The sequence below is a fragment of the Cyprinodon tularosa genome, unplaced genomic scaffold (assembly GCF_016077235.1).
Source record: "Cyprinodon tularosa strain WSP-4 unplaced genomic scaffold, ASM1607723v1 ctg16, whole genome shotgun sequence".
In the NCBI taxonomy this organism is placed as follows: domain Eukaryota; kingdom Metazoa; phylum Chordata; class Actinopteri; order Cyprinodontiformes; family Cyprinodontidae; genus Cyprinodon; species Cyprinodon tularosa.
The window spans coordinates 1,165,390-1,192,982 of NW_024038437.1; the positions used below are offsets into that span (position 1 = coordinate 1,165,390).

General features: G+C 38.6%; 1 protein-coding gene and 1 non-coding gene across 3 annotated transcripts in view; both read right to left on the reverse strand.

Annotated features, from left to right (window-relative positions):
* Positions 1–23,001, reverse strand: part of srpk2 (SRSF protein kinase 2) — a 91,758-nt gene extending 68,757 nt beyond the window's left edge. Inside the window, exons 1-2 of one of the 2 annotated variants that reach the window (XM_038280421.1) lie at positions 22,887–23,001; positions 22,588–22,657 (exon numbers count right to left, since the gene is read on the reverse strand). In XM_038280421.1, coding sequence (XP_038136349.1) covers positions 22,588–22,657; positions 22,887–22,902 — 86 coding nt within the window. In that variant the 5' untranslated portion in view covers positions 22,903–23,001. The remainder of the gene's footprint in view (positions 1–22,587; positions 22,658–22,886) is intronic. The other variant, XM_038280422.1, reaches the window with a different exon arrangement.
* A 4,182-nt stretch (positions 23,002–27,183) lies between these two features.
* Positions 27,184–27,257, reverse strand: trnat-agu. The gene has a single exon. It is a non-coding gene; the product is annotated as a tRNA-Thr (tRNA).
* Between the last annotated feature and the right edge of the window lie 336 nt (positions 27,258–27,593).

Below are 27,593 nucleotides of genomic sequence, written 5' to 3' on the forward strand. Positions count from 1 at the left end.
TGGATTAACAAGTTCTAATGCTGAATCCGGCTTTGTGTCCAAAGGGAGATGGAGTAAAAGAAGGCTGAGGAAGGAGGGGGGAGGGAAGGAAGAGAGAGACGATGACTCTCATGAGCAGATATATTTTGGGAGGTGGCATCGAGGCTGCCGGGAGCTATCTTTAAGCGGCCTAGATCTCCTCAGCGCTCGGTGGATGCTAGGGAGCGACTGAGAGAGAGAGAGAAGCAACACAGCAGATTTGTTTCTGATACCAGCAGCTCCAGAGGGAAGTTAGAGGAGAGCAGCTTCACTCTGTATTGATGAAGAAGATGTTGTGCCTTTGCCCTCTTTGTGTCAGCGACCTTGCTGTCAAAGCACAAAGGGGAAACAGCGCCACCAAGTGGAATCATGAGTAAATGGGCTTCGGCTGAACTGGTTGGAAACACTGACAAAGTGGAAGTTCTTGCAGCAGACCTCTATGCAGTGGCGTCAAAAGTACAAACATTTGTTACTTAAGTAGAAGCATAGATCCTGCAGTTTAAAAACACTCTGGTAAAAGTGAATGTATCAACTTGACCAATTTACTCAAGCAAAAGTGAAAAAGTATGTGCTCCAAAAACTACTTAAAATATAAAAGTATAAAGTAACCTTAAAAAGAACAGCCAGATGCCACTATATGAATTGAAAGATCAATTTATCGACTATTTCGAAAAATTCTTTGAGAAAGGGCCAAAGTGAGGGAGGTCTAGTTGATCTCCGTCTCCATCTCTCGATACGCTCTCGCCTGTGTCCGACCTTTTAGACATTTCAACATCTTTTTCTGAATCCAACATTGTAGCATGGCATAGACCAGGGGTGTCAAACTGGTTCCAGAAAGGGCCGTGTGGCTGCAGGTTTTCTTTCCAACCAAGCAATAGCACACCAGACTCCAGTCATCTCATCAAGGGAGTCCAATCTGAACATAATGACTTGACCTGCAGCCACACGGCCCTTTCTGGAACCAGTTTGACACCCCTGGCATAGACAATTCACGTTTGCAGTTTGAAGAACAACTGCTTGCTTCTGATGATTTCCTTTTGCTAACCAATGAGTGTTTGCATTATATGACTCATCCAATTACAGTAGTTTTCACTAGATGTGGATGGCGCCAATGATCTGCATTGGATGGAGCACATGACGTGAAATAAATATTTATAAACATTAAGCCAAAGCCAAGAGTAACGAGTAACGTTTGTTTTAAAAATGTAAGGAATGGAAAGTACAGATACTTTTTTGAAAATGTAATGAGTAGAAGTCAGAAGTATGAAAATAAACAAGTAATGGATTAAAGTATAGATACCTAAAAACTATACTTAAGTACAGTAACAAAGTAGTTGTACTTCATTACTTGACACCTCTGCCTGTATGTGGGATAGGCCTGCATATGAAGTAAATTATCACGATATCACTGGATGCAGTATTTAGATAACATGTCTTCTGGCTTCCTATGGTGTTTATTTATTTGTTGACTCTCCTAATGGCATTAAGGTCAAGATGGAAGTTTAGGATATATTATTCTATTTTATTTTTGTTCCTGGACAGAAGGCAGGTTATCTTATTATGTATGTTTGCTATGAACTAAATAAATAGAGATCAACATATTTATTGCAAATAATTTAAACCATTGCAGTTTCCTTCATTTCATATTTTCCTAATATCGTAAAGCCTTAATATGAAATAAGGTCATTTCCAAGGATAAATCAAGCTGCATCATAGTCAGCCATATTCTACCTGCATGGGAAAATAAAAATATTGCAGTATTTGTGTGATATCATGAGGTTTACTACAATAATGAAAAAAACGACATCAAATTTCATTGTAGTCTTCAGTTGTTGATTCTATTCAAAAGGGATCACAATTTCAAGAGAGGAAACTGAAAACTATCACAGTGCTGACCATAGTTAAAAGAGTCCAAAGTTAAGAGCAGATGCTGAGTTAGACCAAGACCATATGAAGGAACATATGATGCCAAGGAGCGGACAGTAAAGCAAACACACAAATTCAAGAAAATAAAACGGAAATTAAATAAAGAAATGAAAGATTTTGTAATATTTGCTTTATTCTGTTCTAAGAACAATGTTGCATCATTTAGGCTCATTAATATATTTAAGAGCACAGTTTACTTTTAACATTAAAAATTTCTCTAACCTTGTGTTGGAAAAATGCTGATCAGGCCTATTCGAATTGATACAAACTTCTGCTTTTCAGCTATTTTATTTAATTTTTTCACTAAACCCTGAAAAACATAAGAAAATATGCAGCCAGCTTTTTAAATAGAGGGAGAAACTCTGACTAGCAGTAAATAAACCAAATAATAACATAATCACAATTAATTATCTATATTATATGCCTATTACCTTTATTGAATTTGTACGTCACCCATAAAAATGAGCCCCGAAATATGTTGGTTATTTTCAGCACGGGAAAAATAGTAAAATTCAGATATTTTACGAATTGGAGCATCTCCAATTGGCATCTGATGTTTTAAAACAGGATTTGATTTGTGTTAACTCCAAGCTCTCTTACACACACAGTAACGCAGTATTGCATTTCTGGGTTTTAGAGTTCAGTGGCTATAATTCATCCTAACACTGGACACTTGCACTCTCACAGCTGTACTATCCAGGGAAAAGCACTGCAGAGGAACAATATATTTGAATGGGTTCTTTCTGCCAGTGTATCAGATTCTGGGTTTTTTACAGCATAATTTTCTCCTTTAGAGATCAAGAGGACCTGAGGATGATTGTCAGGGTTGAAAAAAGTCCAAGACATGAATACAAATTAGCACAATTTCCCTTAAAGTGAAGGTGACACCACTACATTTGAGTGCATGTGTGTCTGAAAGATTGGTCATTAACTAAGTGGTGTATGTATAATGGATGAATGAGTAACCTTTGCCCTCTCTTCCTGCTCCATAACCTCTGCTGCAACACCAAGCTGACATGTTTAAATGGATTAGGCGACACATCACACCACGCTCATCGAAGCGAGGGCTGCATAAGGCTCCCTTTGTGTGCCCTTTCACTCTTTTTATTGACAAATTAGTTAGTTGTCAGAAGCTCTTGAAGGCCCCAATATCTCTTCATTTTCTTTCTTTTTTTTTGTCACAAAATTTAAAATGGTACTTAGCATTGTTCTTGGTGTTCGTATCCTGACAGCCGAAACAAATCAAGGCTTAACAAATGAAGAGAGAGTTACTTCTCCAGGTTATTTCTCTGTTGATTAAACAGATCTAACATGACTGCCATGAATATATAGAGAAGTCAAATCTAAGAATTTTAAAATTTTTCACTTCTATTATAATCAGAACATTATTTTATATTTACACAAATCATCAAAAAAAACACTTTTTATCATCAAAGCTGAGACTAAAACCTCCTTGTTATCTGTTACAGGGAGAGCTCATGTCAAAGAAACCTTTCATCCAGATTTAAAAGACAGGACGTGTCTGCCCCCTATTGGACATATCAGGTATCACAGATCAGAGCCTCGGTAATGGACCAAAGTGCAGGGTAAAGAGCAGCAGATCAGGATAAACACAGGATGTTTGTACTTGCTGTTTGCATGAAGTGTGGGGGGTGGGGGGGGCAACAATAAAGACCCTATGCCCCACATCTTGTACTGTCAAAACGACCCTGCAACCATAAAAGGGGGCAGGTCTGAGGTCGGTGCCTTGCATTATGTCAGCACAGTGAATGTGATCAATTATCTAGCAGAACTGCTGAGTTAATGCAGGAGAAACGACCCAAAGCTGGTAGAAGCACAATTAAAAGCCCTAGGCATGCAGTCATCAGGTTACACCTGTAAACTGCAGTCACAGGGTTTAAAACAGGACAAATAATGCCTCATGTTAGCCTGCTTCAGAATGCAGAACTCAGATAAGAAAACAGCAATCCCTTTCTGAGGCAACTTAAGGTGAGGCCTGATGAATGGATTAGTGAGTTAGTGTTACACTTAACATAAGCAAATATACACAAAGTCAAGATATTGTGCAGGATTTTTTCCCCACTTATATTAGCAGGACAAAACTAGATCGATATTTATTCTGACAGCAATTGGCTGCAATGCAGCTATTTTTTCTTCAGGCGTGTCAAAATTAAGAGGAGTGAATAAAAATCCAGACACAACTTTTCTGATGTTAATTTGAAATTCAACCTAAAGGCAAAATCTCGATCAAATGTACGACAATTTACGGTTAAGTTTAGAGGTTATCGATAATTCTGCAAGACTCAGTAGTTTTATTTACAGTAGATTTCACATGAAGTGATTGAACGAATGTTTCCAATGCAGCAGCAGCCTTAATGGAAGGAAGTAAACAAACTCAACGAATTAGTGAGCTGAAGAGATACTTAGACAAACAAAACAAAAAACTGTGCTTATACTGCAAACATGGGGCACCCGCTGCCATTGAGTGGTCTAACTGGGGACCGTTTCTGCTGCGTTGCTCCACAGTCGGCATACATTTTATTATCTGTAATTACTGGTGAGCCAAAAGGGAAAAAATGTTTGAATGTGCCGCTCTGTGAACCACTGAACCACAATGCTTCCATGAGACTCATCTGGATTAGTCATCATCACGCGCTTTCTGCACTTTTTCCATTTGAGCTTATCTCTTTTTTTTTGTTTCGATTAAAACATGATGGATGATTTTAAATCAGTCGCACCGAAGCAAAACAAGTTCAAACTGATCCAGATAAAGAGAATGATGTGAACTTGTGTGATCACTGAGCCGGAAGGATTGTGTAAAAAATTATATTGAACCATGATATCCGCATAAGATATTAATGGGGGGGGGGGTTCAGAAGATTTTAAATCACAGCTGTAAATGAGCGGAATCTTTACACCAACTATAACAGGAAACAACAGGAAAGAAATCAATAACAGGAAAGTGGCTTAGTGGCAGCCCACCGACTTTATGTGACTGGTCAGACACGGAAGAAGAAATATGTGAAATGGAAATGCTTACATTCTCCTTAAGACTCCAGGAAAACAAATTCCATAAATATTGGTTGAAATGGCTATGTTATAGGAATTCTAAAGTAAGTTGAGGATCATTAACCTAACATTCGGGGTGATAATAGAGGTTTGGTGCTGTACTGTCTGACAGGACATGGTAATTCTGCACAGGAACTCTAAACTGTTTAACTCTTTAAGGCTCTCTACATACTCTGTAACCTAAACACCTAAAAACAGCTCATAATGATTTTTTTTTTCTGTGTTGTATTTCTGTACCCCTACCTTGGGGACCTCTCTATTTTGATTGCTTTTCACTGTGTTCGGTGCTTTCGTTCCTTTGTTCGTTGTTTATTTATTTTCCTTTATTTTTATTTTATTCATTTATTTTCTCTCTCTCTCTCTCTCTCTCTCTCTCTCTCTCTCTCTCTCTCTATATATATATATATATATATATATATATATTAGGGGTGGAACGGTTCACAAAATCCACGGTTCGGTTCGATTCACGGTTTCTGGTCACGGTTTTCGGTTCGATTCGATACATGTTGATTGTTACACCGAAATCCCATAAAAAATTATTAAAAAATCCCCCCAAAAATAATGGATTGTAATTATTTTAAACGATCCGCGGAAACCCTGGATCATTTCCGTATGTTTTGCTGCTTTGAATTTAATCATCTGGCGCATGCTCTCTAACCTGACAACAGCCAGATGCATGTCTCGCTCATGCATCTGGCTGTTGTCAGGTTACATGCTCTCTACCATCTCCAAGGAACTCAGAGGGGAGCAGACGAAGCCACAGTGGGGGCTGTAGGCTTTGCTTTGAGCAGCCGGTCTGGAGCGCAGCGGGGGTTGCTAACGGAGTATGAGGGATTTCGGGGTTAGCTTGACATGTTGCTGTTAGCATAAGCAAAACGTGTTGCACAATGCTTGCACACTGTTGCACTTTTGTCCACAACTTTCTTTCCGCCATCATCGTAGGTCACTCTAAATGCAAAGCGGTCCCATACAGCAGACCTATAAAGTGCTGCTGGCACGTCTTCCAACTCCTGTTCTTTCCCACTCGCCATACCCACACAATTCTCCACAACAACTGACTTTTTTCCCCTGCTACACCCGGCTAAGCTGCTTCGCTTCTTCTTCTTCTTGTTTACTACTGGCGGTTGGCTTTGGTCGCAGTACCGCCACCTTCTGCTCTGGAGTGTAATCGCATCTTCAATGAGAAAAAGGAGCAGCGCATGAACCGAACGAAACACACGCGAACCGAACCGAGACAGTCGAACCGAACGATTCTGACGGTTTTCATAAATCGTCCCATCCCTAATATATATATATATATATATATATATATATATACTAGGGATGCATGATATAATCGGCCCCCTATCGGGATCGGCCTGTATCGGACTGAATATCGGCCACCCCACCGATATTTAACCCGATATTTGATCAGCTTCTGAGTTTTTAAAGTCTAAAAAAAAAAATAAAAATACTACTTCTTCTTCTGCCTCAAAAACTTCTTTACAGACTTAAAAACTTCTAAAGACGAGGGAAAAAATATTGATACATTAAAATATCACAATATCTTCATATGCTGATATATTGCCATTTAAAAACACCATATCAATCTCTTTTAGTAATGAAATATTGCTATATGTCTTCGTTATGCTACGAAATCCCCCGAAAATTCACGAAATGTTGCCATATTTTTATATGTTGATACACTATATTGCCAAAAGTATTTGCTCACCCATCCAAATTATTGGAATCAGGTGTTCCAATCACTTCCATGGCCACAGGTGTATAAATTCAAGCACCTAGGCATGCAGACTGTTTTTACAAACATTTGTGAAAGAATGGGTCGCTCTCAGGAGCTCAGTGAATTCCAGCGTAGAACTGTGATAGGATGCCACCTGTGCAACAAATCCAGTCGTGAAATTTCCTCGCTCCTAAATATTCCACAGTCAACTGTCAGCTGTATTATAAGAAAATGGAAGTGTTTGGGAACGACAGCAACTCAGCCACGAAGTGGTAGGCCACGTAAACTGACGGAGCGGGGTCAGCGGATGCTGAAGCGCATAGTGCGAAGAGGTCGCCAACTTTCTGCAGAGTCAATCACTACAGACCTCCAAACTTCATGTGGCCTTCAGATTAGCTCAAGAACAGTGCGCAGAGAGCTTCATGGAATGGGTTTCCATGGTCGAGCAGCTGCATCCAAGCCATACATCACCAAGTGCAATGCAAAGCGTCGGATGCGGTGGTGTAAAGCACGCCGCCACTGGACTCTAGAGCAGTGGAGACGCGTTCTCTGGAGTGACGAATCGCGCTTCTCCATCTGGCAATCTGATGGACGGGTCTGGGTTTGGCGGTTGCCAGGAGAACGGTACTTGTCTGACTGCATTGTGCCAAGTGTAAAGTTTGGTGGAGGGGGGATTATGGTGTGGGGTTGTTTTTCAGGAGCTGGGCTTGGCCCCTTAGTTCCAGTGAAAGGAACTCTGAATGCTTCAGCATACCAAGACATTTTGGACAATTCCATGCTCCCAACTTTGTGGGAACAGTTTGGAGCTGGCCCCTTCCTCTTCCAACATGACTGTGCACCAGTGCACAAAGCAAGGTCCATAAAGACATGGATGACAGAGTCTGGTGTGGATGAACTTGACTGGCCTGCACAGAGTCCTGACCTCAACCCGATAGAACACCTTTGGGATGAATTAGAGCGGAGACTGAGAGCCAGGCCTTCTCGTCCAACATCAGTGTGCGACCTCACAAATGCGCTTCTGGAAGAATGGTCAAAAATTCCCATAAACACACTCCTAAACCTTGTGGACAGCCTTCCCAGAAGAGTTGAAGCTGTTCTAGCTGCAAAGGGTGGACCGACGTCATATTGAACCCTATGGATTAGGAACGGGATGTCACTTAAGCTCATATGTGAGTCAAGGCAGGTGAGCAAATACTTTTTGCAATATAGTGTATATTGACGCGGTATCGATCTATTTTACTAACAAAATCTCACAAGAATTTGCAAAATATCACGACAGTTTGTAACAGAACGATGAAATTTCACAAGATTTTGAAAGTAAAATAGATCGATACCGCGTTTTTAAAAATCTATTTGATATCAGCATATGAAAATATATTTGAGTATATTATTTTTCAAAGTGTCAGAAATGGATAACAAAACTGCTTTTTTCAATGACTACTTATTTTTGTCCAGCTTTAACATCGGTATCGATATCGGTTATCGGCTACATGAGTTCTCAAATATCGGCATATCGGATATCGGCCAAAATCCCAATATCGTGCATCCCTAATATATACACATGTTAACACCTTTTATTATGGTTATGTTGCTTTTTTTTGTGTGTTGGTGTTGTATTCTGGAAAATCTTATCAAAAATAAAGAACAAAAAAAAAACAAATACTGTTAGTATAGAGTATTATGTCCATGGGAGTTTTGGTAGCCTTCCAAAGTTCAGATGGAATAATCCTGAGTTCAATATATGAATAGTCCAGACTGGGAAAAAAAAGCCAAAGAAACCGACCATTTGTTAAAGCCGAGCTCCTCGTTAATGTACATAGCTCTCTGATTCCGCCATCAAAAACTGACCCTAAGTTATTGGATTTAAACTCTCTTCAAAGACAAATACTCTTAAAAAGAGCTATGAAAGACACTGGTTGGCTATGACTCTCAGGTGGCATAGATCCTCATCCTCCAAAAAACGGCCTGAAACCACAAAATCAGGGTGATGGACTCTCATACCTGTTAATAAATGCAGACCACACATCTACTGCCAATATGCTACATCTAAATGTTACATTAAAGATCAATTTAATTATGTTTTAGTCTACCAGCAGCTTTACTCCTGTCTGCATGAGAATAAAATATGAAAAAAAAACGAACCAATTCTATCATTAGGTGGCAGTAGAGAGGAGTAATGTGACTCTATCCACAGATAAGCTTCTGTCTTCATGGTATTACATGCCCCAGTGATGACTCTGCAGGACCCACTGGCCTGCCACCACAGGACTGGACAGCATCTCATGAGCGCAACGTGCCAGGAGCAAATCCGTACTTCCTGTAAATTATGCCTGGACCCCACAGAGTCCGAGAAGCAGTCCTTCTCAGGGGCTCTTGCTCTGATTCTGACTCACTTCATTTGCTGTGATCGTTGAGCCTTTTTCAAATCCTTAGAAAAGTAGCTTGACCAATACTGAACAAGCTCAAATTCTTTCTCCTTATATAAACTGCTAATATATATGGGCCAAAAATAAATTTCACCTCACATGCCATTAAAGCATGTGAGTAGATGTGATTCCTTGCATATAACTACAGAATACCAGCCTACTTCTTTATTCAATTAAGTCTGTGAGGCAGCATTAATCTAAGCATTGTGGCCACTGGGGAAAAATCCTTCCCACTCAGACACGCAGGAAATGGCTAATATCTCCACACTCTTCAGTTCGAAACAATGAATCATCTGAGAGGAGCAGATACCATCTCTCAGACAGAAGGAGAGTGGGCCCATTCATTTCCAAAGGAGTCTGTGAAGAGAAATACTTAAGGAGAATTTAAAACGGAGAAGTAAGAACACGAAAACGACTCCGCATTTATTCAGACAACTTCTTGCCTTCAACGATCCTCGCCCAAAAAATGGGGCCATGTTAGAATTCATGCCTGCGCTTATCCAAAGTGCCTGGAAGTCATCGGGCAACTAGAAGACATCTGTCCTCTGCCAGGATTGCAGATGATTCATCATCTATCTAAAGGTTAGATTAATTTGTGATTCATTTAGCTCCTCTGACAGCGTTCAGCCTGCTGAACTGAAAGGGAATTTCACCCAGCGTTCCACACATGACAGACAGTGGGCGTAGACAACTTTGTCGTGGCCAAGAGAATCAACTGAAATAATAAAGTGTGATGATGTTTGGTGATGCCTGCCCTTCAGGTCTGACTAGCTTTGTAGTACAAGTCTTTTAACCTATAAAACTTCTACAAACAAACATAAAAGGGTGACTAATCCTTAAATGAGAATATATCTTTCTTGACCTGATTTATTTTAGTCTCCACTGAACTCACGCTCAATAAATACTCATAGATCCGCCTTACATGCAGCTCACATGCTTAGCTCCAAGCATTTGTCCTCCCCTCCGTATTGATGGGAGGGACACTATTGGCTTGAGGCGTACCAATCTGCTCACTAAAGGTCAAACCGCTGAGTTTTTCTTCAGCTTGTGTCCAAAACACATCTGGCCCATTCCAAGGAAAAAATTGTGTATAATTCACTGACTGATTTTGCAGCAAAATTCATTATCAGGGGAGCCAGTCAGACAGAGGATTATTTAGATCCCGTGGATAATCTGTGACAAAACCTTAAATAAATGCTCTCAGGTTCACTTGAGGTATTTCATGAAGAAAAATGAGCCATAAAACTCACAGCATTAATGTAAAATAGACTGAGGTAATCAATCAGCCTTGGCTGAGGCCTAATTAAGGTTAAACCAGTGGTTTTCATCTCAGAGCTCGTTTGTATGACCTACTATTCTTAAACTACTTCAGTCATTTTTAACATCGTGGCCTTTAATTTGATTAGATTTTATTAGACTGCGTTTAAAACTCCCCCCATGGCCATACATATACGCAGCATTGGTATGCCGTCAGTCAGGCTGCGTATCGGCTGCAGATATTGTGTTTTTCATCACATTTGCCTGCTTATTTGCACATATACTGCTGGTCTGTTGGAAGAGCAGAAGTCAGGGTTATGAACGTTATTCTAACAGTTACAGGTGCTTGGTTACTTGTTTAGTGTTTCCCCTACCATTATCCGAGAAAGGGCCCTACATGGAAATATCACATGTTAAGGGGGAGATGAAAACGGTTCCTCCTCATATATAAAGAGAAAAGAATGAGAGAAATAGTAGAAGTGGGCTAATTAACAAAGATACTAAAAGATGGATGGAGCAGATAACATGAAGAAGGAAGGATACAGTCTGTCCTCAAATACCCCTCTAGGACCTTGGACAAGTTTTCTATAGACTTAAAGGAATAGTACACCCAAAACATGATTAGCCTTCATTTTCTACTCACCTCCATGCTGAACAACACTCTGGAGTACTTTTTTGATATCTCAAATGCATCTGGAGATCTGGGAGACTTCTTGCTGTCTGCTGACATTCAAATAATGGAGGTCTATGGCGCCCGAGACAGAAAGGTCCACAAAAGTCCACAAAAACTTGTCAATATTCCTCCATACTGCTCGTCCAATGTAATCCAAGTGTCCTGAGTGGGTAGCATCCAGAATTTACTCGAAACGAAGTCATTTAGAACGTTTTAGAGCCTAAACAGTAGTGTATAGGATTTCCTAATAGCGCCCCCATGCGCGCTCACGATTCTACGGAAGCCGGCAGACCAAACCAGCGCATTCAGCTCGGCAAAGAACTCATGCTCTTCCTCAACACTGAAGTCCTCAGATATTTTTCTTTCGTTGTTTCTTTCTTTGCACAGGTAAACAGCACATTTCTTCTTCTACGCTTGCATTATCGGCAGACCAGACGCTGAATGCGCACTTCCTTCCGGTTTGGTCTGCCGGCTTCCGTAGAATCGTGAGCGCGCATGGGGGCGCTATTAGGAAATCCTATACACTACTGTTTATGCTCTAAAAACATTCTAAATTACTTCGTTTCGAGTAAATTCTGGATGCTACCCACTCAGGACACTTGGATTACATTGGACGAGCAGTATGGAGGAATATTGACACGTTTTTGTGGACTTTTATGGACCTTTCTGTCTCGGGCGCCATGGACCTCCATTATTTGAATGTCAGCAGACAGCAAGAAGCCTCCCAGATCTCCAGATGCATTTGAGATATCAAAAAAGTACTCCAGAGTGTTGTTCAGCATGGAGGTGAGTAGAAAATGAAGGCTAATCATGTTTTGGGTGTACTATTCCTTTAAGTTCTGAGATTATGGTTTTCATAGAACAAGGGTGGATTAGCATCTGGTTAAGGATCTCTCTGCTAATTAAGCCAAAAAACTACCAAAAGAAACTGTGATTACATGAAGGCAATAATTCTAAATGTTTCCATAGGTAATAAAAAAAAAAAACAGGCCCCCAGCATCACAGATCCTCTACCTCAACGTTGGGCATGAGGTGCCATTTCTGGGATGTCGATTTGGGATGTTTCAGAAAAGAGAAACTGTGATGGAAATTTAATTCAATTTTTGTTTGTTTTTTTGTTTACATCTGATCCTAATGACTGTTCTTGATGGCTGAATTTTTAAGGGTCTTCAGCCAGCTTAAGGCCCAGCAGCTAACTATCCAATAGTGAGATCCTCTGTGACATCATATTTGACCACCTGATAAACAGATTACTTATAAAAGAAAAAATCTTATAGAGACATTAATTAACTGAATGAGGTATTAACTAAAGCTTTAGTTAGAAATAGATGCATCGTCTGCCTGGCTGTGTTTCCTGGACCGGTCCGCCTTTTACAGCTGCTTTTTGCATCTCTGCTTCTACAGGGTTTATACATGAATATGTAACTCTTATTTAATGCCTTTTAATGCTCTTTTACTGTTCTTAGAAATAATCTTAATACCATCAACAAATACCCATGACTTATATATATATATATATATATATATATATATATATACACGGCAAAATCCTTCACCATCTTCAGCATGGACAGGCTGCAGCCATGTCCAGAGTTCCTTGTTTTCCAGCCACTTTGGTTCAAATTTGTATTTTCCCAATTCTCTCGCCTTTTCTCTACCTCAAGCTTCTTTTCCGAAGCATTTTAATGCCACGATTATCAAATTGAATGAATTTTAATGCCAATTAAAGCCTTAATTTAAAAAATAATAATTTAATGACTTTTAATGATCTTTAATGACCCACAGAAACCCTGTTCTATCTCCTCGAACTCCAGTCGGCCTCGGCAGATGGCCAGTCACACTGAGGCTGGTTCTGCTGGAGGGAGTTTTTCCTCTCCACTGTCACTACAAGCATGCTTAGTGTGAGGGATTGTATTTGAGTCAATGAGTCAATGCAATCAACTGGTTTTCCTTAGATAGAAAACTTTCAATCAATTTGACTGTATGATCTGGTGAACTGTAAAATGCCTTGAGATGACGTGTTTTCAATTGGCGCTATATAAATTAACTGAATTGAAATGGAATTGAATTAATTTCATTTTAAAACAATTTATAAGCATAAGGATGATGCAGTACCAGAGATTTTTCTTAACGATATAAACACCTTTAAACCTGGGTAGGACTCAGTGAGGTTGCAGCCTGGTCAGGGAGGGGCGGCTGTTGGGATGTGTGGTTTATATTAAACCAGTGCTGATCAGGCTGACTGGGTTCATGCAGAAATCTGGTGGTTATTTCAAAAGTATGGCTGCAGAATGACTGAGTAGACTCCATCTGCCTTAATTATTTTTAGTCCCTGACAGTTAATATCTCAATTTCAAAATGTGCTCAAATCCATCAATTATTGAGCACATGATGCATTAAATAAATACTAGAATGCAACAGAAAGAATCCATGCAATGATGATCAGAGAGGTTTACAAAGCGCTGTGTGGGAACATACATCCTTTTGCAGTCCGCCCATTTCATGCAGAAGGGAACACAGCGTTATGATAGGATTTAAAAGCTGAAAGGTAGAGATATCGAGAGGAATATTAGCATTTAGATGCACTTGTGCTGTCAGGAAAAGTTATGACTGAAAAATGGCAAAATACTGAGGTTAGCTTTATGTGTTTCACTGCTAAAGCAACAGCTGGAGAGAAGAACCAACTCAGCACAGAATATGTAGCAGGTGACAGACAAAAAAAAAAAAAAAAACTCTAGAGGAAGTAAAAGCTCTTGGTTCCAAAGACTTTAACCCTTCCAAATTTGCAGCTGTAATAAGCCATCAGTTCAGACCTCTGCTGTTTCTAATCATTGGGAGAAAGGACAAAACACTGGGATTACTCCAGCTGCTTTATCAGAGCCATCAAGACAAGTGAAATGACAGATGTTAACCATTATTTGCTGGAAAAATTACAATCCAGTAAAAAAGTGCAGATAAAATAGAAGATTGATATGTTAATTTATGCAACAGCTTATATCAGAATCAGAATCAAGTTTATTGCCAAGTAGGTTTGCACTTACAAGGAATTTGACTTGGTGTTGTTGGTGCAGACAAAAAAAAAAAAAATAATAACAAAATAAGATAGAACATATATATATATATATATATATATATATATATATATATATATATATATATATATATATATATATATACATATATATACACAGCGGGGCAAAAAAGCATTCAGTTAGCCACCAACAGTGCAAGTTCTCCCACTCAAAAAGATATCACAAACAATTCAATATAGAACATTGTTTTTAGCTTAAACTGGAAGTTTAGGGGTTCAGATAATCTTTTATGTTTCTAGCAAGAAAAACCTGCTAAAAGCAAAATAATCTGTAATAAATTCACTCTACCTACCGTCTAAAAAAGTATTCCTTAACAAGAATTGAATTGTAGCTGTGATCTTTATTTTTGACTTTTCCCCCTCTCAACAATCAGTGATTCCATCTTTTTATCCTCTAACACAGTATTTTTCCAACCTTTTGGACTTGTGTACTCCTTTGTTCATTTTGTGTTACCATGAGTACCCCTCTCAGTCAAAAGCCTTGATGGATGTACAATAACTGCTTATAAAATAAAAATGATCTTACCTAATATTTTAATTTCAGCATTTAATTCTTAGGAATGCAATAATTTCCCTCTCAAATAAAAAAAACAGCATAAATATGTTCCCTGGAAGTTAGGGAGGAATCAAAATAAACACAAAATAAAATTATATTATAAACCTGTGTTTATAATACAGGAGCTCCTCCGAGAAACTCCCCTATAATCACATTTAAACTTAATGAATTGGGAACAAAAAAAAATAATCATAATCGTCAGACTGACATAAATAGTTTTCCGTTGTTTTCATCTAGACGCCTAAGCTTGCTTTGATGATAACTGATCTCAGACTGTTCTCTACATCCAGTCCGTTCCTCTGCTTGGTTTGGATGTGGGTTAAATCTGAAGGTGAACTCAAACATATTAGAAAACTTACCTTTTGGTTGATAAAAGCTTGTTTCATTTTAAATTAGGTCTTCACAAAGCAAACAGATCTCAGCCTTATTTTATTTTACTACCTAAGCAAGCAGATATTTTTATGTACCCCTTGCTATGCACTTGCGGACCACTAGGGGTACATCTACCCCTGGTTGGGAATCATTGCCTAAGGGATGTTTTATATCAGGCCACTTTAATGTCATAAACTCTCTAAACATCCAGTTGACGCTCTATAAATCTTTTGATTTCATCTTTTCATTTACAAAGCGCACACTACTCTGGTATTTTCATTCTATTCCTATTTATTTAGCAGTTTTAGCTTTAAAAGAATGTGTGCCTTTTTTATGACCTGATATTTTGCTCTTGAAGCCTGAATAAGATGCTGTGGCAGGCTGGGTTTGGCTTGCTGGCCTTCAGTTTGGCGTGAAAAGAGAAAATAATTGCCATTTATTACAGTGATGTTACTGTTTATCTGTTAAATAAAGTCTTATTTCTGTGAATCACTTATCTTCACAGTTATTTTTGCTCAAAGAAAAACAGCTGACTCACCATCCCCCTGATTTTAAATCTTTTGCCACAGGACTTCTGAAGGTGGGTGTTTGTGATACAGAGACCGTTTTTCACATAACAACAAATTCCAAACTTATTTCCTAAATATTTCCACTAGCATTTTAGATATTCCAGTCCGGGTGAGGCAAACGTTTAATTGGGGCAACAATAACATCTCCAAGAAAAGGGAGTACTGCATTGCCTGGCCTTGCAGGGATCATGGAAAACACAAAAAGGGACTGAACTCAGGGGCGGAGCTAGATAGGGGGCCAGAGGTGGCTGTGGCCACCCTTAGCCAACCATTGCCAGCCCTGTGGCCATCTCTACCCTTTTTTTCACCATCTAACACACGGTGGCAGCAGTAATACTCTCAAGAGGATTGTTCAAACCTATTAAACATTTCAATCTTTTATATATTAACAATTACTTGACAACTAAAATGCTGTGGTTAATTATGCACATCAAAATACTAACATTAAAGTTGATATATGCATAATTCATGCTCTTTTAAGAGCTTAATTTTGTGTTATATGGGGTAAAGAGAAACTTGTGTCTCTGCAAGTCATCTAGGGGTCTTCAGTGAAATCATAGATAAATAACTACTTTAATAATAACTTAAAATACATTTAATGTAGATATTAGTACATATAAAAATTTATTTTATGCAGAACAATTTTTAAGGTAAGTAATGACAATGGAAAATATGTTCTACCCAGAAATTTTGTCCACCATACCTTTTATTTAGACAGCCTGGATTTTAAATAAGTATATGAGTCGATTTGTTGGCAAAGGCTGTAGGAAAATTAGTTTGTCTTTATTTAGAAAGTATTGATGTTGTGCTCGTTCCTGTTGGAACAGTGTAGGTTGAGCCTGAGGTTCTGGCGCCTAACTGTTTTGGCCACCCCTCAGTGTACATTGGTTATTGACTGGCCACCCCTATAAAAGTTTTCTGGCTACGTCTCTGAACTGAATCACAGCATAAATACAATCATAGCATAAATAGAATAGAATAGAAAATCCCCTTTATTGTCCCACAAGCTTTAATACCTACCAGCAGAAAGTCCAGACATTATGCATTAATTCAAGGACAAAAAATAAATTAAAATTGTCATAAATATGAAAATTCTGAGACACTTTAAGGAGATTCAAAGACTAAGGTACTTAAATTTAAAGTAATTCAATACAAACTACAAAATGTTGCTGCTTTGCCTTTCCTTAGCTTTTACCATATTGTCCATTTAAAAAAATCCAAAGTTTATAAATATGTACATCTAAACTGCTAATGTAAAAAAATCGACATATTGCTGCCACTTTTTGGTCTGTGTTGAACTAAAGGGATCATCAGTATATGTGAAGTTCTACCTGCCTTTTTCACGATTGACACAGATTATAATTCTGCCCTGAGATTTACAGCCATCTGAAACTATTTGATCCATCATAGTTATATTTTCAGGACAGAGGGACTTCTTTGTCTTTGGGCCGGCTCCATCATAGCCTCTCTTTTACATATAAAGTCATTCCTAGTTATTTTCCAATGTATGTTTGAAATATCAACACAAAGTAGCCCTAAATAATACTGTTTGAATTACTTACTTCCTGTCACTAATGTTTACACTGAAGTTGGAGGAAAACTGCATCTGCCATTGAACCCCCCACAACATGGAATATTCCAAACTGTTTTGCAGTTTGATCTCTTTGAGTGATTGAAAATAATTGGAGATGGGTTTTTTGTTTGTTTTTAATTGTCAGTTTATAAATTTGTTTAATGTAGCATTTTAAAAAAAGGTTGTTCAGTATATATATAATTTTTATGTGATGATAACTATGTTTTTCTTTGGTATCCGTTTATATTTATTTTTCACCAGGTTTCACTTGGAAATGTTGAGATTTTTAATCTTAACTGTGACCTTAGGGGCTCAACATCCACATTTCAATAATCTAGGCTAAACTAGTTGTTATTTTTGCATGTGGACTGTATGGCCCTTTTTGCATCCCTACCGTTAGCTAACCAGCCACTTTCTTGTTTTTTTTTTTTCCTGTGTGCAGGGTTATATTTCCACCTGGGGTGAATTACATTGAAGTAACATTAAATAAAGAGGATATATATATATAAACCTTGCCTGCTTTCATTTTTCTATCTCAGCACAGCTCCATTCAACCAAGAGAAGCCTTTTATGATTTATATGGGAGGACATCAAAGTCTAGTTGTGAATAAAGGCAGCACAGTCCAAACAGTCATTAACCTGGGAACACTATGTTTAAAGCTCCTAGTTTTTATTATGGTGAGGATGTGTGTGAAAAAGATTGTGTAGTGGTTTCTGAACTAGCCTTATGGTATTGATCTTTCTCATAAAAAGGAAGAAAAAAATCTCGACAATGCAAATGGTAAGTTCTCAACGACAAGGCAAAGAAGTTACACAAATGTCTAGGTCAAAGTCTCTGATGTTGGATGAATGTAAAAGCCTCTTTAAAGCCTCATTTTGTTGCTCCAACTTTGAGCTCCAATACAAGAAATTATGTCAAACCTTAAACTAAACATCTTTGTTGGAGCAACCATTTAGTCAAATGTTTGGATAACGATCTCAGGGGACAGAGAATGTATTTCATTTTTGTTGTTCTATGAGTTAATAACAGCAATTTCCTGATTAGTTTTTTTCTACTTTCAAAGCTTTTTTTCTGCCTTTTGTCTTTTAAACCAGAAGCATCTTAGATGTGTGATAGAACACGAGAAATCCGAAAATCAAAAGCAGAAACGAAAACTGTAAACTGCTTTAAACTACCGCTGACACAAACAAACACAACCCCCCTGTTAAAATACCAATAAAACACTAATATAGCAAACAATCTGAGTAAAATATCATGTTAAGTGTAAACCTTACCATGCAAAAAAAAATGCATCTGAAAGTTAGAGGAAATGTAATCTGTAAATATGTAAATAATGCTCAACCAACTAGCCGGTTATCATTATGTATTTCAAAGAGATGTTTATAATTGCCTTAGAATGTTGTCAGACCTGAAAGCTGGATGAATAACAGATCCATGAAAGCACAAACGACTGCAGAGAATTCAGAAGAATAGTTTCCATTCTTAGTTTGCTCTTATTAAAAATGGGAAACAGTTTATGATGGAATAGAAATTCATCAAAGGATGTAAACTTCTTACCTGCCCTCACATTTCAACCATTCAGGTCAGCTGCTCAAACTCCTGAATCGGTATATTGTCACAAGCTAATAAACAACTACTGGAATAACCAATCAATTAATGTAACTTGGTTGACACATCATTTAATTCATCCTTTTATTTACTTCAAACTTTGTTTTAACTAAGTGCTCCAATAGGCTCCTCTATGAAGTTAGGCTCATTACATTTCCTTTACGTTTTTTCCCCTAAAAGTTTTTGATTCATGCAATTCATAGCTTTTTATTCTTTTATGCGTTTTACATTTTATAAATATATGTGAAGTGCCTCATAAATATTTTTGTATTAGCCTCTCATTCATTAATATTTTTCTAATTACTACAATTCAGCATTAAAGGGCCTATTTTATGCTAAATCCACTTTTTTTTAGCTTTCAACTATGTTATAAAACTATTTCTTAATGCCAATTAAACAAAGTGATGTTCTATTTGACTAATGCATCTGACTAATGCATCTCTAAGCAATCCTCATGACTTCTGCTGTCTGAGCAGCAACCCCTCCCTGATCTATGAAAATTAGCGCTTAGAGAATATCTAATTAAAAGGTGACAATACTGGCTCAAAGTTAGGACCAAAAGGATCTATTAGCAGCTAATCTGCAAAGAGCAGCAACTGTTATTCTTTATATAATGTGTAATTGATTAATTATTTTTGTTATAGCATTGTGAGGTCTCTGACTTTGTTTTAGCCTTCACAAGTGGTGTGATATGACATCATTGTGAAATATGGAAGAAAACCACTACATTTCATGACAAATGAATCCCCATGTATTCTTAAAAAACATCATGTCTTCATATATTTGCATACCTTTAACACCCCCAACTTTGTGACTTTAAGCTTCCTCTTTCTTTTACAGCCACTCTGCTCTCTCAAACTGCCAGTAGTAAACACAATTGCCTTATTTAAACAGGGCAGTCTGTATTCCTTGCATATGTTATTCATTACGAACCAAATATTAAAATTTTCTTTTTGCATATTTAAGGCTACTTTATAAAAATGAATGACAAATATTTACAACTTTTACAATTTATTATCTAAGGTGTACTTGTATATTGAATGGCAGTCTTCACTATCATATTAATGGAAAACACAAGCTAAAATATTCAGTAATCTAGTGATAACATTGACAGCCACAAACCCATTATAAGGTCATATAGGAAATTATAGGTTCTCTGAAATCGACATCAGCTCAATATTAAATAGAAGTGCAATGTCATGTTTATACAATAGGGAGGCTTATGCCCAAAAAACAGGTTCATCTTATTCCTTTCTGACCTGCTATATCAGGCTATTGTTCTATGCAGTTTATACTTATATTTTCTTTTTTTATGCAATAAGCAAAAATGCTATAATAAAAATAAAAATAAATAGCCTATTTTTTGGAAAATAGAATATGAATAGAAACAAAAAAGTTATTTGTTGCAGCCATAATTAATTTGTGTCTGGCTTCCTATAATTTACTTAAAGCTACAGTGTGTAATAATTACAGGGATATAAAGTCAGAAATTGAATATATTATACATAACTATGTTACTTATCATCACCTATGAGCTCAGCCTTTTAACCATAATATTTGCGTTGCCTTAGAATTCGTTATTTATAATTACATAGGAGCGGGTCTTGCAGCCATGGAGGCTGACATCTTTGCGCTACGGCAGCGCAGAGGCAACAAACTAGCGATTGTGAGATCGCCCATTACGCTCGAAAGTAACTACGGCAAGTTGAGAGAGATGAACTGAGACGGTACTGAACAATAGATGGCAGTATTATGCCTGAAAAGCGTTTAGTCTGCCTGAAACCAAAGAAGAAGAAGAAGCAGGTATACGGCGCTTCAGTAACAAGAAAGGTAAACAAGGCGGCAGGCGTGAGTGACTTTGCAAACTGTTTGGCCAAACATCAGACGAATGGAGGATCATGCCTACTCTGTATCACAACGAAAAGCGGCGGACACCGAACCCCCGTCATCTAAGAAGCGGAAACACGACGAGAATAAACGCAAGCGTGACAAAAAACGCGGATCAACATTGGCACGGCATTTACACGATGGAAGTCACTGATGGAGGAAAAAGGTTTTCAATGTGACGCTCAAGTCGCCAGTTTTCTGTTGGACAGGTAATTAATCCTACACACACAATTGTCTTTTTATACACGTAATACCCCACCCCCACATCCCGTTTCAACCAAACTATTGTCAAGATGTCTGGTAGCATTACCTAGATAAGGCCACAGCTTCATAAAATTACCACAGCTGATATTGGCGTGTGTGAGTGTGAGAGAGACAGATATATGAAGCTGCATATTAGCGAGCTACGGATATATACCTCGGTTACTTCTCTCCGGCTCCTTTGGAGATCTTCAAGCCTTTCCTCCACTGCTGTAGGCACCTCTCCCTCGGCTGGCCCTAGCTGCACGCCCACCCCGGCCTCTCTGCCCTCTTCCTCTCCCTCTTCCTCGCCTTGTAACCCCCGTGCCACAAACAAGACTTAGACTCTGTAAACGGGGAATATATATTCTTCCAGCGAACACAATCTCGCTGTTAAACTAATGACTACAATTACTTCGTCTGTTTATATCACCATGCAAAGCAGCTCACCAAAACGTCACAACGATGTAGAAAAAATAACGGGTATGTTTATTATCTAAAGTCTACATGAAATCTGTACCCTACACAGACTAATGAAATACTATCTGTAAAATTATCTATGTAAACAAACCTCATCACTTGAGAAAGTAGGTGATGCGGACGTCGTGGAAGACATTTTGTCCCGTAATGCTCGCCGTACAGTTGGGGGGGAGAAGCGGTGGGGGGGGGATGTTCATGTTGCTGCAGTCTGCAGTCTGAGCGCTAGATGTCGCTGAAAATTACACACTGTAGCTTTAAGCAGAAGAGCTGCAGCCTACCAGAGTTAGGCTGCAAGACAAAGACTATTTGGTTTGAAATAAACCAAAACAGGAATTTATGCAGCCTATTTGCATGTATTTCATAAGTTTATTTAATTTGTTGTAGACATTCTATTTAACAATAATAGAATCTATTATTCTATGTGATACATGCATACTTTAAGAAAAGAGAATGAGCCTAAATACAAGAAAAAGCGAAAACAGGATTTCTGCATCTGGAAAATAATTGACATGCCATCATGTTTTACTCAGTCCTGCTGTGCATGCACACATGTGGTTGTCTCATCTGATTGCTTCTGTGATTAGGAATTCCAGCAGATTCCTGCAGCCCCCTGGGGTGGTCGCGCCGGTGGTATCACCTAACTGATGTCTGCTTCAGCTGCCAGTGACGTCGCTCCAATAGCATCGTGCCATGAAGGAAGCCCCCCACTCATCCGCACTCTGATTCGTATGCACTTTGCAGAGCTACTGCAGCTGAAATACTACAGCAACAATCAGAGCCACAACCCGGGAAACAATACTCCAACACAGACGGAGAAAGTTACATAACACCATGTGAGTGATCCTCCCCCCACCTCCCAAAAAAAAAAAAAACAAAACAAAACAGGCGCACAGGAGGGAGGAGGCGCAGCCAGCGCAAATAGACCACTGTCACTAAAACAGCGCTGGGAAAATAATTAACTGCTTATAATTAGAGGAGCTGCGGATTCCTGAAACCGCTGCTCAGATAGGAAATACAAAATAACGCGTTGTACCAACGCCGCAGCGTCACACGCCAACAAACTAAAGTCCTGGCAAACAAGCGCGTCCCGTCCACCGAGCGGAACCCTCCGCCCCGCTTACCTCCGATGGTGACCCGCTTTATCCTTCTTCCCCTTCTGCCGTCTCTTTCTTGCCTGAATGGCCATCACTGCTGATTCCGGTTAAACAGCGTTTACGAAGTCAGGTGAAAACATCAGAAAGAAACAGAAAAACATCATCATCATCATCACCATCATCAGGGTTTAATGCTGGCTGCTTCGGGTCATGTAGCGCCGCTTATCCCGGACACCTTTATCAGCCGTGTGCACCCGTAACAGCCAGCAGACCGCCGGTTTTAACACATGCATGATTGAACAGAACCAGGTTATGGAGAAACGCACCTTTCTTGGAGCTCATGTTGTCTCCTCTTCCCCGTCGGCAGCTGCCCGGCTCCTCTCCCTCTGCAGCTGATCACGTTAACCTCAGTGTTTGGTTGACTCTTGCGCCCTCTGGCGGCTGACGTGGACATTGATCGGGATGATAAATTATTTTAGGGGCAAAGCTTCTTGTTACAAAAAGAAAAACAAAACAACAGTAAAGTATATTTTTTTAATATACTTTCGGAAAAGGGTCACTGAAAAAAAAAAACAGATTCTTAAATTTCTTTTAAGTATATTATGAGAAAAAAGTCAGAATTCTGACTTTAATCTCAGAATTCTGCCTTTTTTCACAGAATTCTGACGTTCATCTCAGAATTCTGACTTTTTTTCATAGAATTCTGACTTTAATCTCAGAATTCTGAATTTTTCACAGAATTCTGACTTTATTCTCAGAATTCTAACTTTTTTCTCAAAATTCTGACTTTAATCTCAGAATTCTGACTTTTTTCATAGAATTCAGACTTTAATCTCAGAATTCTGACTTTTTTCTCAGAATTCTAACTTTAATCTCAGAATTCTGACTTTTTTCAAAAAATATTTACTTTAATCTCAGAATTCTGACTTTTTCCTCAGAATTCTGACTTTACTCTCAAAATTCTGTTTTCTGACAGCTAACAGCATCAAGCCGTAGCCATGTCTGTTTTAGAGACTAAACTTGCTCTCTTGTTTTAATCACCTTCTGCTCCTCTATTACAGTTTTTTTGGATTGCTTAAGCACAATTTTCAAAACAGGGCCCGTGTTTTCAAAACACTACACACAATTAGCACAACTACACACCCAATTAGCAAAACACTACAGATCCTTTGCATAATTAAACACTCTTGTAAAAACTATACACTTCTGTTTAAAAACCACACTTTGTTACCATATGAAACACACACGTTTCACATTACTATACTCTGTTTGCACGACTTACACTCTGCTGTGATAAACCTAAAACACTTTTAGCACTTCTACTTCCCTATGATTAGAGTTGGTTACCATCAACAAAGTACAAATATAATGTAAATTCACCAAACACTACACAAGACCAATGTTGCAGACTGAAGAAACTCATTTATTTCTCAACACGCCCAAAATGTTGACATGGAGATTCCTAATATTGTAACAAAATGTCACTTTACGTATTGTACTGTAAGTTTACTGTAAAAAACAAAACGAAACAAAAACTAGACATTGTCTCTTCGCCTAGCTGGATCTGGCCAGAGAATTTCATCAACATTGCAGGCAATGTTGTCATTAGCAAGACACCTTGGAAAGAAACGTCTTGAATGATGAATCCATCCTTGCATTGCTGCTACCTCCATCTGGTCACAGGCCTCCTCCATGGCCTGGATGAGGGGTACCTCAGCCTGGAGACGGAGATCATATACCTTCCACCGCCATGCCGAGAAAAACTCTTCTATAGGATTGAGAAATGGAGAGTATGGTGGAAGATATAGGACGGTGAAATGTGGATGTTGCTGAAACCAGTTCTGAAGCAGAGCAGAGCGGTGGAAAGACACATTGTCCCAGACAACAATGTATTGCATATGATCGATTTGATTTGCTGCTGTTATGTTGTGCAATTGGTCCAAGAATGTAAGTATGAGTGCTGTGTTGTAAGGGCCCATATGGGCATGGTGGTGGAGGACCCCATTCTGTGTAATGGCTGCACAGAGTGTTATATTACCCCCACGTTGCCCTGGGACATTGACTATACTATAGCTCTGTGGCCAATGATGTTTCTTCCCCTCCTTCGTGTTTTCGTCAGGTTGAACCCAGCCTCATCTACGTAGATAAACTCATGCTGGATCTCCTCTCCATCCATTTGTAAAACTCTCTGAAGAACAGTGTCAGGCAAAATTGTGTTCAGTGTAGATCTAGTATACATATTACAGTACAGTAAAAGATTATTAGACAGTATGCAAGATCACAATGCTAAGGTGAATACATACCTCTGCATAATCATGCCGCAGTCGTTTCACCCTTTCGGAATTGCGCTCGAAAGGCACTCGATAAATTTTCTTCATTTGAATATGTTTTTTTATTAGGATGCGTGCCAGTGTTGATGTTGAGACCTGATGGATATTGTTGAAACCGACGTGGTTATTGACAATGTTAGCTTGGAGCTGTTTGAGGGTTATAGCATTGTTGGCCAAAACCATGTTTACTATCTCCCTCTCTTGCTGTTCTGTGAACATAGGAGGCCTTCCCCCTCGTCGTTCCTGACCCTCAATCCTATGTAGGAAAAAAAACAGTAAACAATAGTACAGTAATTTCACAGGAAAAGGTAACAGAAGTGATGATAGTGCATAGAATACAGTACTGTAGGCAGTTGCTGAAACCGTGCAGATGTTTTTGATATGATGATATTTTTACAATACCTATTTTCCAGTCGAAATGTTCTTATCACACTTGCCACTGTGTATCGGCTTAGATTTGGCTGTACTCTCAGTCCAGCCCCCCTCATCGTCAGGCCGTGGTTGACAACGTGGTCAACCAGTGTTGCGCGGATCTCATTTGTCAGATTCGGTCCTCTTTGAGCACGTTCTTGTCTTCCTCTTCCTCTACCTATACCTCCAGCATGGCCTCCATCTCTTCCTCTTCTGTTGATTCCTCCTCTGTTGATTCCTCTTCCTCCCCTTCCTCCTCTTCCTCCTTGTCCTTCTCCTCCTCCTTGTCCTTCTCCTCCTCCTTCTCCTCCACCTCATCTTACTATTTCTCTGACTCTTTCCATTGTGCTTGAAGACCGATGAACTCACCTGCTGCTTTTTATAGTGCTTATACGCCTGATTGGTGTGTCTACAATTAAGCAAACAAGTGTTTGCACACCTGATGACTGTGTTGAATCAATTGGTTGGAAGGTGTGTTAATTTGACAGTCAGTGCTTTGGTATTACAAGGAAGAGACTTCATAATAGATTTTTGTGTGTAATGTATGTTAAGTGTGTTTAGTGTTTTGCAAATCACTGTGTGTAGAGTTTTGCAACAAGTGTGAGGTTGACAATGTGCTTATAGTTGTGCAAATAAGGGCTGATGTTTTGCTTCTTGGGTGTAAGGTTTTGCTAATAGTGTACTACTTTTAACTTTAGTGTGTAAGCAATCCAAAAAAACTGTAATGAAATAGCGTCACCGGGGACCCCTCTGGCACATAAAAAGACTTTTTTTTTCTCATATTAAACTGAAAACTGTAATATTTTTTTAAAAATCAGTTAACTTGTTTTTTTTTTTCAGTGGCCCTAATCCTCTTCCATATATACTCTATTATAGCCCATGGATACTTTTTATATGACTGTCCTCAGCTGCTTAACCTAACATTTGACCTAACATTTAAACTTTTATTCAGGTATTTAGCAAGAGTCCACTTTTAAAGGTGCACATGCAAATGCACTATAGCAAAAAACAAGAAGCTGATACTCATCATTTTAGAATAGGTCCACAGTAGCAGTGAAAGAAGACATTATTTTCCTCTGTCTAAAAAAAACAAAAACAAATATTTAACATGACTGAAGGATAACAGCACTAGTAATTATAGTAATAAATAAAATCTTAATTTAGATATATATTTTTAGATGCAGGCATGAGGTAACAGTAGTGAAATTATTTTTCTATAAAGCATGGGTAGCCATGTACAGTACCTCAGCTAAAAACTGGTCCAAGAATACAGGAGAGAAACACACAAATGTTGGCAATAAACACCAAAGTTCAAAAATAACAGCAGGATATCTGCTGACCGGCAGAAGCATATAAAGAAAAAATAATCAATGTAACATGTTCTTTAGCGGACGTGCCTTCTGGCAGCAGGGCAGAGATGTATTGGAAGATGACTGATGAAAAAAGGAAAGGCGTAGTAACTTTAAAAGTGAACATTGTGTTTCTCTCCTTTGTTTAAACGTGGAGCTGGTTTAACAAGAAAATAGTTTAAAGCTCCACCTCCCATTCTACCGGCTACTCTAATAAGAAACTACTAAGTGAAAACTTATTTTTTCAGATAATTTATACCCATAAACTTATATCCTGGTGTCAGTTCAACTGAAGCATTAGTAGTGATGTGGCTGTCATATTCACTTGTTGTTGGGATAAAATTAAAGGTCATTGCACCAGTTCACCCAGAGACTATAGGTCAAAAAATGTAAAACCATCCACGCTGTAGTTTCTCCATGTCTTAAATTCCTCAATGTGGTTTTTAGTTGGTTCCTAAATAACCATGACGTTCTTTGGTCGGTTAGTCTAGGTTGGTCACAGATTAGATGCAACCCCCACCCCCAAATGTAAAAGGCACCGCTGGGATTCGAACCCAGGATCTCCTGTTTACTAGACAGGCGCTTTAACCAACTAAGCCACGGCGCCATGGAAAACTGCTACATAACGTGTGATTTTTATTATGATGCGATATACACATTTTGTTTTGTAGGATTATTTGATTTGGATGCATTTACACGTGGATTAATTTTATCAGATAAACTTTTTCTGCAGATTAATTACATTCTTCCGTGATTGTCTTTCTCGCTCATGTAAGCCACAGACAGGATGGTGGTGCACCAGCAAAAGCTAAAAAAGTTGCTGCCTCCATCAAACTACTCACAGATTGGATTTGGATTCTCAATAAAGAAATATATATAGGATTAATCTGTTTTTATGACTTATAGTCTGACACATATTACATGATCATCATAGAAAATATTC